At 43.8% G+C, this 12,300-nt stretch overlaps 1 protein-coding gene across 4 annotated transcripts in view; it reads right to left on the bottom strand.

Moving 5' to 3' along the window:
* LOC106586592 (zinc finger MYM-type protein 2-like) overlaps nt 1-12,300 on the bottom strand; it is a 45,004-nt gene that overhangs the window by 17,978 nt on the left and 14,726 nt on the right. For 3 of the 4 annotated variants that reach the window (XM_045707289.1, XM_014174040.2, XM_014174038.2), the window contains exons 2-4: nt 3,685-4,574; nt 3,256-3,544; nt 3,009-3,171 (exon numbers count right to left, since the gene is read on the bottom strand). In XM_045707289.1, the coding sequence (XP_045563245.1) occupies nt 3,009-3,171; nt 3,256-3,544; nt 3,685-4,276 (1,044 nt within the window). In that variant the 5' untranslated portion in view covers nt 4,277-4,574. Of the gene's footprint in view, nt 1-3,008; nt 3,172-3,255; nt 3,545-3,684; nt 4,575-9,802; nt 9,893-12,300 lie in introns of those variants that run through there. The other variant, XM_045707290.1, reaches the window with a different exon arrangement.

Here is a 12,300-nt window from a genome sequence, read left to right as displayed (position 1 = left end):
GATTTATAATAACGTGTGAAAATTCAATCATATTGAATGAATACACAGGCAATGGGTGAGATCGGTGTGAGATTCTAGCTGGTGGCTGGCTGATGTTGTTGTGGTTGTTTATAAACTGTTCCATGGTCAGATGGGAACCACCCTCCATTTTGATGCCAACTGTTTTCCATGCAGTAACCATGGACACCAGGCTCAAGGCTTGGACAGACACAGTGGATGAGAAATTGTGCCGTCGGCAGCCATGTTGGAGGGAGAGTGAGTGGAATATACTCTGTCCAAATCGACCCCTACCCACTTCTTTTGATCTAAGACATTGATGGGCCCCCTTTTTTAGGCCTGTGGATCAATTTCCACCCCTACAAAAAATAATGTGTATTTTTTATTTTTAGGAACTCAGTTGAGAGTTAGAATAGTAGAATACACAAGGTGCAATTTCAACATTTGGTTGTGCATTCAGTAGTTTTTCTGCCAAAATGAGTATTATAACGGATATGGAGAATTTGCCAAATGACACAAGAATACATTTTTTTTTTAATCCTTGATCACAAAAAAGTTATTTTCAGCTGCCAGCACACATCTCTCTTCCAGTCAAACAGTGTGAAGCGCTGTGTGCTGTAAACCACTAAAGATACGGGAGGGGTATCGGTTGAGAAACAACATTTCACTTAGGGGCAGGCCTGGAATTCCGTGATTTTAGGGGCAAGGCCATTTGGCCTTCAAGAGGTGCCCAATCTGTCAGCACACCAAGGCCATCTGCCAGGGCACCAAGGCCATCTGCCAGGGCACCAAGGCCATCTGCCAGGGCACCAAGGCCATCTGCCAGGGCACCAAGGCCATTAACCAAAATAGCCAATTCAATTGATTTGAAAACCACAAGCTATTCTGTTTAGAAAAACATAAAAGTGTATGTAAATGTACATAAATCATTTGCCTACATGTCAAAGTCTAGGTGATAGCCTATGTGTGTTGGCTACAGTTTGTAATGTCCAGACAGGTGCTGACAGGAGGGAGGTGCCAGAAAATGTAGCCAAACTTTAATGAGACTTTTAATCACATATACACTGAACAAAAATATAAACAACATGGACTACAGGAAAAGGAGGACCAAGCACGCCCCCATTCTCATCGATGGGGCTGTATTGGAGCAGGTTGAGAGCTTCAAGTTCCTTGGTGTCCACATCACCAACAAACTATCATGGTCCAAACACACCAAGACAGTTATGAAGAGGGCACGAAAATGCCTATTCCCCCTCAGGAGACTGAAAAGATTTGGCATGGGTCCTCAGATCCTCAAAAAGTTCTACAGCTGAAGCATTGAGAGCATCCTGACTGGTTGCATCACCGCCTGGTATAGCAACTGCTCGGCCTCTGACAGCAAGGCACTACAGGGGGTAGTGCATACGGCCCAGTACATCACTGGGGCCAAGCTTCCTGCCATCCAGGACCTCTATACCAGGCGGTTTCAGAGGAAGGCCCTAAAAATGGACAAAGACTCCAGCCACCCTAGTCATAGACTGTTCTCTCTGCTACCGCACGGCAAGCGGTACCGGAGCGCCAAGTCTAGGTCCAAAAGGGTTCTCAACAGCTTCTACCCCCAAGCCATAAGACTCCTGAACAGCTAATCAAATGGCTACCTGGACTATTAGCATTGTTTCCCCCCCCCCCCATTTTTACACTGCTGCTACTCTGTTTATTATCCATGCATAGTCACTACCTCTACAACTTACCATAATTACCTCAACTAACCTGTGCACATTGACTCTGTACCGGTACCCCCTGTATATAGCCTCGCTACTGCTATTTTATTGTTGCTCCTTAATTATTAGTTATTTTTCTTATTTTTTTCTTTTAGTTTTTTTACTTCAGTTTATTTTAGTCAATACTTTCTTAGCATTTTTTTTTTTTTAAACTGCATTGTTGATTTAGGGCTTGTAAGTAAGCATATAACTTGTATTCGGCACATGTGACAAATAAAATGTGTTTTGATTTGAAGTGTTGGTCCCATGTTTCATGAGTTGAAATAAAATATCCCAGAAATGTTCCATGCTTTTTAAAAGCTTATTTTTTCTAAAATGTGGTGTACAAATTTGTTTACATCCCTGTTAGTGAGATTTCTCCTTTGCCAATATAATCCTATCTAGCTGACAGGTGTGGCATATCAAAAAGCTGATTAAACAGAATGCTCATTACACAGGTGCACCTTGTGCAGGGGACAATAAAAGGCCACTCTAAAATGTGCAGTTTTGTCACACAACACAATGTCACAGATGTCTGACTGCAGTTCGGCATCGTAACCGACTCAGTGGGCAAATGCTCACCTTCGATAGCCACTGCACACTGTGTCAAAAGGGCACTGCACATGCAATCCGTTAGAACATTTTAAAGAGGGGAGATCTAATATGCAACAACTAGCATTGGTTGCTAATATGACTAGGATTGTGCCTTCTGCTACAGGACAATGAAAGAAAGTTGATATAAAATAATTGCCTCCTTGGATATGATCTGATTTTGGCTAGGCTACTTTGAAGACATAATAACATTCAGATTTCAAACAATTAAGTATATGTTTTGTAAATGTTTTATTCTTCTCCCGGACAATTGGTTGGAGCCAAGTTCATTTATTGGATTTCAATTATACATTATTATTTCTTTTTTAAATGGGCCAAAAGCAAGCTATTACCGGCTAACGAAAACCCTGCCGCGAGCCAATAGATTTTTTGTGGCCCCCGCCCCCATCAAATTTGCCCATCCCTAATCTAAGTAATCAGGGTCAAATTCCTGGCCGGGGGACCCCATTCATTTTGTTAGTCAGTCTCACTCAGATACCATATTAACTCTAAAATATTAACTCTAAAACTTAAAAATGTTCTCTCCACTGTCAAGAGAGGGGCTGCTAAAGTGTTATGCTTGCAATGTGGTGGGGGGTACGCACATGTGGGAATGCATGTTTTTTGTGGCCCCAACTCCCATCAAAATTGCCCATCCCTGGTGTAGTGTGTTGCACTGACCTCAGTGAGCTTGCCGCAGACAGTGCACTTGGTTTTGAGAGAGGACTTGGGTGGGTTCTGTTTGTTCTCGTAGGCTCCCAGACAGCCGGTACTGCAGAACTCCTGGAACGACTCACTGGAGTCCACCTGTGCCACTATCGTGCCCTTCATTGTAGTGATGTCCCTGGAAGACACGTTAACACACACACTAGAAATAAAGTAGAAAATGAGATATATCAACACACACACACACAGCGACACTTCTTACTTTTTGCACATGGTGCAGCTCTTCTTAGGGGTGGGTTTGTGTGAGAAGGCAGAGAGGCAGGTGGTGGAACAGAACAGGTGAGTGGATCCTTTCCGCTGGTAAGCCGTCTGGCCTTTCTTCAGAGGCTTCTTACAATTGGCGCAGGTCACCTTGACAGTGCGAGGGGGGTTCTGGGAGCCAGAGGGGGAGGGGCCAGGCGGTTTGGGCAGAGAGGCGGTTGGCGATGGAGAGTCCACCCCCGTCTGTTTCTGGTTCCGTGGGAACGAGGCCGACTGGGATATCCACGAATCTGTGGAGAGGAAAAACACAAACAAAGTTTAGCAGACCTGAAGAAACAACGTAACAGGTGCAATGTGAAAAGATGCTGTAAGCCAGCATTGAATGGTTCAGCACAATAGTGTTAAAACCATATGAGTTTGTGTTTACTACCAGGCCTCTGGTGGGTTCCTGTGTCTCCGTTCTGTACAGGCTGGCTAGTGGTGGAGGTGTTGCTGACCCTGCCAGGGTTGAAAGTGGCTGGGGGCCTGGTAGTGCTGATGGAGCTCCGGGCCTCAGGGTTCAGACTGAAGGTGCTGCTAATCTGCAAGCCCTTCTCCGCAACACCCGACCCCCCGACCCCCACCCCGCCTTGCAGCGACGTCACACTGGTGATCATCAGGTTCATGTCCCTCTCAGGCTCTGCCACTGGCTCGGCTGCTGTAGCTGCCGTGGCGACGGCAGAGGGCCCCAGCGTTGTGACGTTGCCAATCTTTATCTCAGAGTCCGGCTCCGTGCTGCTCAGGATACCTCCGCTGTACGAAGAGGAGGGGCCTCTGGCTGTGGCCAGTAAAGAAGAGCCTCTGTGCCCGGGATCCTCCTCATCGTCAATGACGATGGGTTCTGTGGATGGTGCTGATGAGGTGGCAGGTGGAGTGGGTTTTTTGAAGGGGGCTGCTGCTGCGGCGGTTGTCGTGTTTACCGTTGCCGTGGTTTCTGTTTCTGAGGGGGCGGGGCTCAGTGCAGTCTGCGGGGGTGCCAGCATGGGAAGGGGGAGTAGCAGAGGGGGGTGGGGGGCTGTTTCCCTGAGGGAGATGGGGCCTCTTCCACCAGCACCACATCATCATCATTGTCATTATTCTCCGGAACCCTGGAGGGTTCCTCTGTTACCGTGGTGACGGGAGCCTGGGATCCAGTGGGGGGTGTGGTTTTCTCTGAGGAGCGAGTGGTGTCTGTGTCCATTGGTTCCTCTTCTGGGGCTGGGGTTGTGCTCCCCTCCACTACCCCAGGCTTGGGCTTCAATTCCCCATCCATCATTTAGGCTGCTACCACCTGTCCTGCACCTACACAAACAAAGCACATGTTATTAGGAGTAACCTACCATAAGCCTAGTCCATAATAAACATGTTGAGTGCAGGTATCCCAGGTACAAGCTGTATGTATGTGAAGAAATAGGAACACTGCCAACCTCTGTTTAGGCTACCTGGTTGATTACAAAAGAATTATTAACGAGCTCAGGTAAAACCCAGGTAATATTTGTGTGTATATTTGTGTTTTCGGTTATTGTCCTGCTGAAAGATGAATTTGTCTCCCAGTGTCTAATGGAAAGCAGACGGGACCAGGTTTTCCTCTAGGATTTTGCCTGTGCTTAGCTCTATTCTCCCTAGTCCTTGCCGATGACAAGCATACCCATATCACGATGCAGCCACCACCATGCCTGAAAATATCAAGAGTGGTAGTCAGTGATGTGTTGGATTTGCTCCAAACATAACGCTTTGTATTCAGGACATAAAGCACATTTTTCTCGGTTTTACTTTAGTGACTTTAAAAAGATAGATTTTTATTCTGTACAGGCTTCCTTCTTTTCACTCTGTCAATTAGGTTAGTATTGTGGAGTAAATACAATGTTGTTGATCCATCCTCAGTTTTCTCCTATCACAGCCATTAAACTCTAACTATTTAAAATCACCATTGGCCTCAATGTGAAATTCCTGAGCGGTTTTCTTCCTCTCCGGCAACTGAGTGAGGAAGGACGCCTGCACCTTTGTAGTGACCATCCAAAGTGTAATTAATAACTTCACCATGCTCAAAGGTATATTCAATGTTTTTTTTTTACCCATCTACCAATAGATTCCCTTCTTTGCGAGGCATTGGAAAACCTCCCTGGTCTTTGTGGTTGAATCTGTGCTTGAAATTCACTGCTCGACCTTACAGATAATTGTATGTGTGGGATACAGAAATTAGGCAGTCATTATAAAAATCAAGTTAAGGGGGCCTCCCGAGTGGGGTAGCGGTCTAAGGCACTGCATTGCAGTGCTAGAAGTGTCACTACAGACCCGGGTTCGATCTTGGGCTGTATCACAACTGGCTGTGATCGGGAGTCCCATAGGGTGGAGCACAATTGGCTGGCTTCCGGGTTAAGCAGGCAGGTGTTAAGAAGCGCGGTTCAGCGGGTCATGTTTCAGGGGGCGCATGACTCGACCTTCGCCTCCCAAACCCGTTGGGGAGTTGCAGCGATGAGACGAGATCAAAATTGGGGAGAAGAAGAGGGTAAAACACAAAAATATATATATATATATATAAAATTGTTAAACATTATTATTACACACAGAGTGAATCCATGCAACTTAATACGTGACTTTAGCAAATTTTTACTCCTGAACTTATTTAGGTTTGCCAAAACAAAGGGGTTGAATACAAAGTAAAATATTGCACTGACATTTCAGCTTTTCATTCATTTGTAAACATTTCTAAAAACATAATTTAACTGACATTATGGGGTATTATTGGATGTAGGCCAGTGGGGGGAAAAAAAACTGATTTTATATTCAGGCTGTAACACAAGAAAATGTGGAAAAACTCAAGGGGTGTGAATACTTTCTGAAGGCACCGAGTAAATCACTGCTTTACCAGTACTAACGTGACTACACCGTTTTCATGTTACAAAACACGAAGCTGTCTCTAAAACTGCAAGTTGTCTCCACAGTAATAAACATAGCTATCAAAGGGAATGTGTGCTTGCTGGCCAATGTGACACAAAATACTGCAAAGTAATATAAAAACTACAGTTCAAGTAAAGTTGTAAGGACAAAACATAATTATGTTTTAATTAGCAAGCTAGCTTGCTATCAAAGATGAGAGATTGGGTGTATATAGCTGATGAAATTAGTTAATCCCTCAATGTTGCACTTCTGTGTTTAGCAGAATACCATTCCAACAGCCACCAAAATGTGAGACCTAATATTGTTGCTGCCTATGTGGCATTTTATCTTAGGTTACCCATTCCCAACCCCTCTGCTATGCATGGCCACAGATGTGAAACCATGGGGCGGCAGGTAGCCTTGTGGTTAGAGTGTTGGACCAGTAACCGAAAGGTTGCTAAATCGAATCCCTGAGCTGACAAGGTAAAAATCTGTTGTTCTGCCCCTGAACAAGGCAGTTAACCCACTGTTCCTAGGCCGTCATTGAAAATAAGAATTTGTTCTTAACTGACTTGCCTAGTTAAATAAAGGTAAAATGGCCAGATACCTTCCTCTCCACAGAGAATGCTTGAGTATGTCATTGTCAAGTTCATAGAACTTAGGCTATACATTGATCCATGACTGACAGACTATGTAACTTTTCACTAACTCCACCTTTGTGTCTGTGTTTCAGGAGTCAACAGCCTCACTGAAGTTTGTCCAGAGTGCAGGCCTGCCACTGAAAATAACATAACTCACACACGCCCAGAAGAGAGGATTCTCTCTCCCAAAAAATGCTAATCAGGTCATTGTCCATGATTGCCCAACCCTGCTAAAATCCATACACCACCAAGGTCAAGTAAAGTAGAGTCAGGACAACAACAAGACTGGACAATCATGGGTGGCTTGACCCAGGTGATGATGCGCAGTGGGTAATGTATGGACCAGACTATATGCGTTTCATGTGTCTTACAGGACTGAGTCCTCCCGGGCTGTGTGATGCAGACCAAGGACAGGGGCTGAGCAAGCAGCAATATTGTAATATTGACAAAGTGAGGATGTGGATGAAATTGTTTTGAAAAATATCACAGAATGGTACCACGTTTTGTTCTATTTATCATACAATGCCTGTTCTAATAATGTTTACATAACCAACTCAAATCCTGCAAGGCATCACGGAACGCACATCTCGTCGATCCTTGTCATATGGATGGGCTACTGCAGCAGACGACCATACTGGGTTCCACTCCTATCAGCTAAAAACAAGGAGAAGCGGCTTCACCAACACTGGACAATAGACGAGTGGAAAAACATTGCCTGGGCCGACAAATCCCGGTTCCTGTTGCGTCATGCTGATGGCAGAGTCAGGATTTGGCATAGCAGTATGAGTCTATGGCCCCATAATGCCTGGTGTCAACGGTACAGGCTGGTGGTGGTGGTGTAATGGTGTGGGGAATGTTTTCCTGGCACATGTTAGGTCCCTTGATACCAATTAAGCAACGAATGAACGCCACAGCGTATCTGAACATTGTTGCTGACCAAACCCAATAGAGCCTCTTTGGGATGAGATGGAATGGGCTGTTCACAGCATGATGCCATCGCAACTTCGTGAGGCCATCGCATCAGCATGGACCAACATCCCTGTGAAACATTTCCAACACCTTATAGAATCCATGCCCAAAGTCGTCAGGCTGTTCTGGGGGCAAAGGGGGGTCCAACCAGGTACTAAATGGGTGTACCTAATAAACTATATATATTTTTCTAATGCCTTAATGCGAGGGGCGCTGCTGCTTTGTAACCAATTATCCAGTTGCTAATAGTTACCGGTAGCTTGCTAGCTTTTTTGGTCTAGGGAGTAGCTAGGTTAGCTAACCTCTAGCTTTGCTGGTAAAACTCCAGTATTACTGCTAAACTCTGTATTCATCCTTGATCATTAAATTCCGTTGCAGACGAGGGAGGAGGAGAGTGGATGGTCATTCACCATGTCGTAGCTAACGTTACCATTAACAGTGCTGTGCTCCATAGCTAAGCTTCCCTGAGACTGGCTGTTTGGTTTGTTTACAAATCACGGAGTGTGGGCTGTGTCAGAGACTGCATGGGCTATGCACATGTCGGAAGGTGGAGATGTGCACACCCGATTAATCAATATTTATAAGGAGCCATACGTCCTTGTTCCGAGGGTGGAACTAAATGAGCATTTCTGCACCAGGAAAGGAATTAGGTCGAAATAGTGGCAGCAACTTCCTCTGAAGGGGGCCTTTAAAAAAAAAAAGTATGTTTTTCATTCCACCTCTAAAAAAACATATCGGTAGATATATCGGTAACTTTAACCTCCCTAAAAATCAGTATGGGTCCCAAAATTCTCATATCGGTCGCACTTTAGTCTCAACTGTCCCTCTCCTCGCCCTTTGTCCACCTTTACCAACTCTATTGCCAAGAGACGCAACACCTTTGGTTACTGACCCGTAGTGATCAGGAGAATACCATGGAGGTTGGTTTTACTCTGTAGACATCAGGGTCACGTTCAGTACTAGGCACTAGGCGCCAAACCCGGAGGAGAAATGCAGCACTACCTGGCTACACTCGTTCTCCAGTTTGGGTCCATGTACAGAGTATGTACTAGTATATTAGGAAAAACCTTCCTAACACTGAGTTGCACACGGCCCTTTTGCCCTCACAAGAGCCTCAATTCGTTGGGGCATGGACTCTACAAGGTGTCGAAAACGTTCCATTGGGATCCTGGCCCATGTTGACTCCAATGGTTCCCACAGTTGTTTCAAGTTGGCTGGATATCCTTTGCGTGGCGGACCATTCTTAATACACATGGAAAATTGTTGAGTTACAGTTCTTGACACAAACCGGTGTGCCTGGCCACCTATCCCCCTTCAAAAGGCACTTACATTTTTTGTATCTCTGCCATTCAGAGGGTGAATGGGCAAGACATAATCCATCTCTCAATTGTGTCATGGCTTAAAAATCCTTCTTTAACCCGTCTCCTCCCCTTCATCTACACTGATTGAAGTGGATTTAACAAGGGACATCAATAAGGGATCAAAGCTTTCACCTGGATTCCTCTGGTCAGTCTGTGTCATGGAAAGAGCAGGTGTTCCTAATGTTTTGTATACGCAGTGCATAATCCAGTCCACTATATCAAACATGATTGTAGACTGCAACTGATTGTAGTTGCCACGGCAGGGCTCGATATTAACGCTTGTCCGCTTGCCTGGGGCAAGTAAATAAAAAAAATTAAAAAAAAGTGGTTGGACACCAGATTTAAGTTGTCTAAATGAACGAGAATAAAAAAAATTGCATGAATTTTTTATCACAATATCAAACAAATAGGCTACTTTGATCATAACTGGATCAGAATTGATGCAATGTTTTGCTCATTGTTCTCCCAATCTCTGCAGAGCACGTCAGAGTATAATTATTATAGGCCTGCATTGGCAGGCACCAGCAGTCTTTCAATCATGCAGTCGCGAGATGTGTTTGAGATCAAAGTGAGCCGCGTTGGCACATTTGTTGATAATAATTACTAGCGAGTTATTTGCCCAGTTTGAGCAAATTTTTGGTCAATGAAAATCTTAGAAAAGTCATGGTGTGTGCATCACCTGCGTGTGTGCCAGCGGACGGTTACCAGAGGAGAGTACTTGTGGTCCAGTATTCTTGGTCCAGTTGCCAGGACCATAAATACAAAATTCCATCTAGACACCATTGCCCTAGAGCACAAGAAAACAAAACATACCTCAACCTAAACATCAGCGCCACAGGTAACTTCCACAAAGCTGTGAACGAGCTGAGAGACAAGGCAAGAAGGGCCTTCTATGCCATCAAAAGGAACATACAATTTGACATATCAATTAGGATCTGACTAAAAATACTTGAATCAGTTATAGAACCCATTGCCCTTTATGGTTGTGCGGTCTGGGGTCCACTCACCAACCAAGAATTCACAAAATGGGACAAACACCAAATTGAGACTGCATGCAGAATTCTGCAAAAATATCCTCAGTGTACAACGTAAAACACCAAATAATGCATGCAGAGCAGAATTAGGCCGATACCCGCGAATTATCAAAATCCAGAAAAGAGACGTTAAATTCTACAACCACCTAAAAGGAAGCGATTCCCAAATCTTCCATAACAAAGCCATCACCTGCAGAGAGATGAACATGGAGAAGAGTCCCCCAAGCAAGCTGGTCCTGGGGCTCTGTTCAAACAAACAGACCCCACAGAGCCCCAGGACAGCAACACAATTAGACCCAACCAAATCATGAGAAAACAAAAAGATAATTACTTGACACATTGGAAAGAATTAACAAAAAAACTGAGCAAACTAGAATGCTATTTGGCCCTAAACAGAGAGTACACAGTGGCAGAATACCTGACCACTGTGACTGACTCAAACTTAAGGAAAACCTTGACTGTGTACAGACTCAGTGAGCATAGCCTTGCTATTGAGAAAGGCCGCCGTAGGCAGACTTGGCTCTCAAGAGAAGACAGGCTATGTGCACACTGCCCACAAAATGAGGTGGAAACTGAGCTGCACTTCCTAACCTCCTGCCAAATGTATGACCATATTAGAGACACATATTTCCCTCAGATTACACAATCCACAAAGAATTTGAAAACAAACCCAATTTTGATCAACTCCCATATCTACTGGGTGAAATACCAGTGTGCCATCACAGCAGCAATATTTGTTACCTGTTGCCACAAGAAAACAGCAACCAGTGAAGAACAAACAACATTGTAAATACAACCCATAGTTATTTTCCCCTTGAACATCGTTACAACACTGTATATAGACATAATATGACATTTGAAATGTCTTTTTTCTTTTGGAACTTCTGTGAGTGTAATGTTTACTGTTAATTTTTACTGTTTATTTCACTTTTGTTTATTATCTACTTCACTTGCTTTGGCAATGTTTTAACATATGTTTCCCATGCCAATAAAGCCCTTGAATTGAATTGCGAGAGAGAGAGAGATTGCGCAGCAGGTAAAACAATGATATACAACCGACTAACTAGACAGCAAATTGAAAACATAGTGTAGTTTGGCTGGTTATCTTGATAGTTAACTATTTAGCTATTAACATACATTAAGGTCATTGTCATGTCTGATGTCCTAAAATATCTTTCTACCTCACTCCAGTATAACTGCAAATGGACAACACGCAGTTGATGAAACCAACACTGATTACTAGTCTGGTTGTAGAACAGTCTCTCAAGTGCTCAAAATTGGCTAGGATTCTCCTCTCTTTAATACTGGCCATGTATTTCTGACAAAGTTAAAAAATATTATTTGAATAGCCTGATTGACAAGTAACTCCTATGCTGTCAAGATCTCCCCTGAACATTGAATATTTTTCACTTTACAAATAGATAAACATCTTAATTAGCTACCATGCTCACCTTACCTTATTCATTTGATCCCTGGTTCATTGAATGAGGGAATTATTTTAAAAAAACATAAAAAGTATTAGGTGGTAATTGTTATGTTGTAGGGTGGCCAACACTCCTGGAGAGTCCAGGAGAGCTACTGGGTGTGCAGGCTTTTGCTCCAGCCCTGCTCGAACACACCACATTATAAAGAAATAAAATAAATCAGCTGCTCAACAGGACCTTGATAAGCTGACTCTAATATGTTTGAGCAGGGATGGATCAAAAGCCTGCACACCCAGTAGTTCTCCAGATGGAGGGTTGATGGACCACATGTGTTTTGTACAGTAGCCTATCAGTGCAATATTTTACTTTGTGGGGGGTTAAGTACCTTGCTCAAGGCCATTACGGCAGGAGATATAATACATGGGATCAGAGACCAGTAGCCTTTCATTGTGTCAATAACAGTGATAATAATGAAGGTTATTTTCTGAAGTGGTTCCTTGCATCATACAACACAATTTTCAGTCAGATTTTTGGCCCATGGTGTTACGGACCATTTTTATTTTTTGACAAGTGACTTGAGCTTTCGGACAAGTAAAAACATCAGTCCTACTTACCCGAAGAACAAGTGGCTAAAAAAGTTAAATGTCAAGCCAAGAATGGTCAATGTTATACAGCCTTTTATGATTGCGATTGACACCCCAAAGACCAAAGCTGAACAC

The sequence above is a fragment of the Salmo salar genome, chromosome ssa25, assembly GCF_905237065.1.
Source record: "Salmo salar chromosome ssa25, Ssal_v3.1, whole genome shotgun sequence".
Classification (NCBI taxonomy): domain Eukaryota; kingdom Metazoa; phylum Chordata; class Actinopteri; order Salmoniformes; family Salmonidae; genus Salmo; species Salmo salar.
Note: the sequence above shows the minus strand (reverse complement) of the source record. Positions and strands in the feature narration are given on the sequence as shown.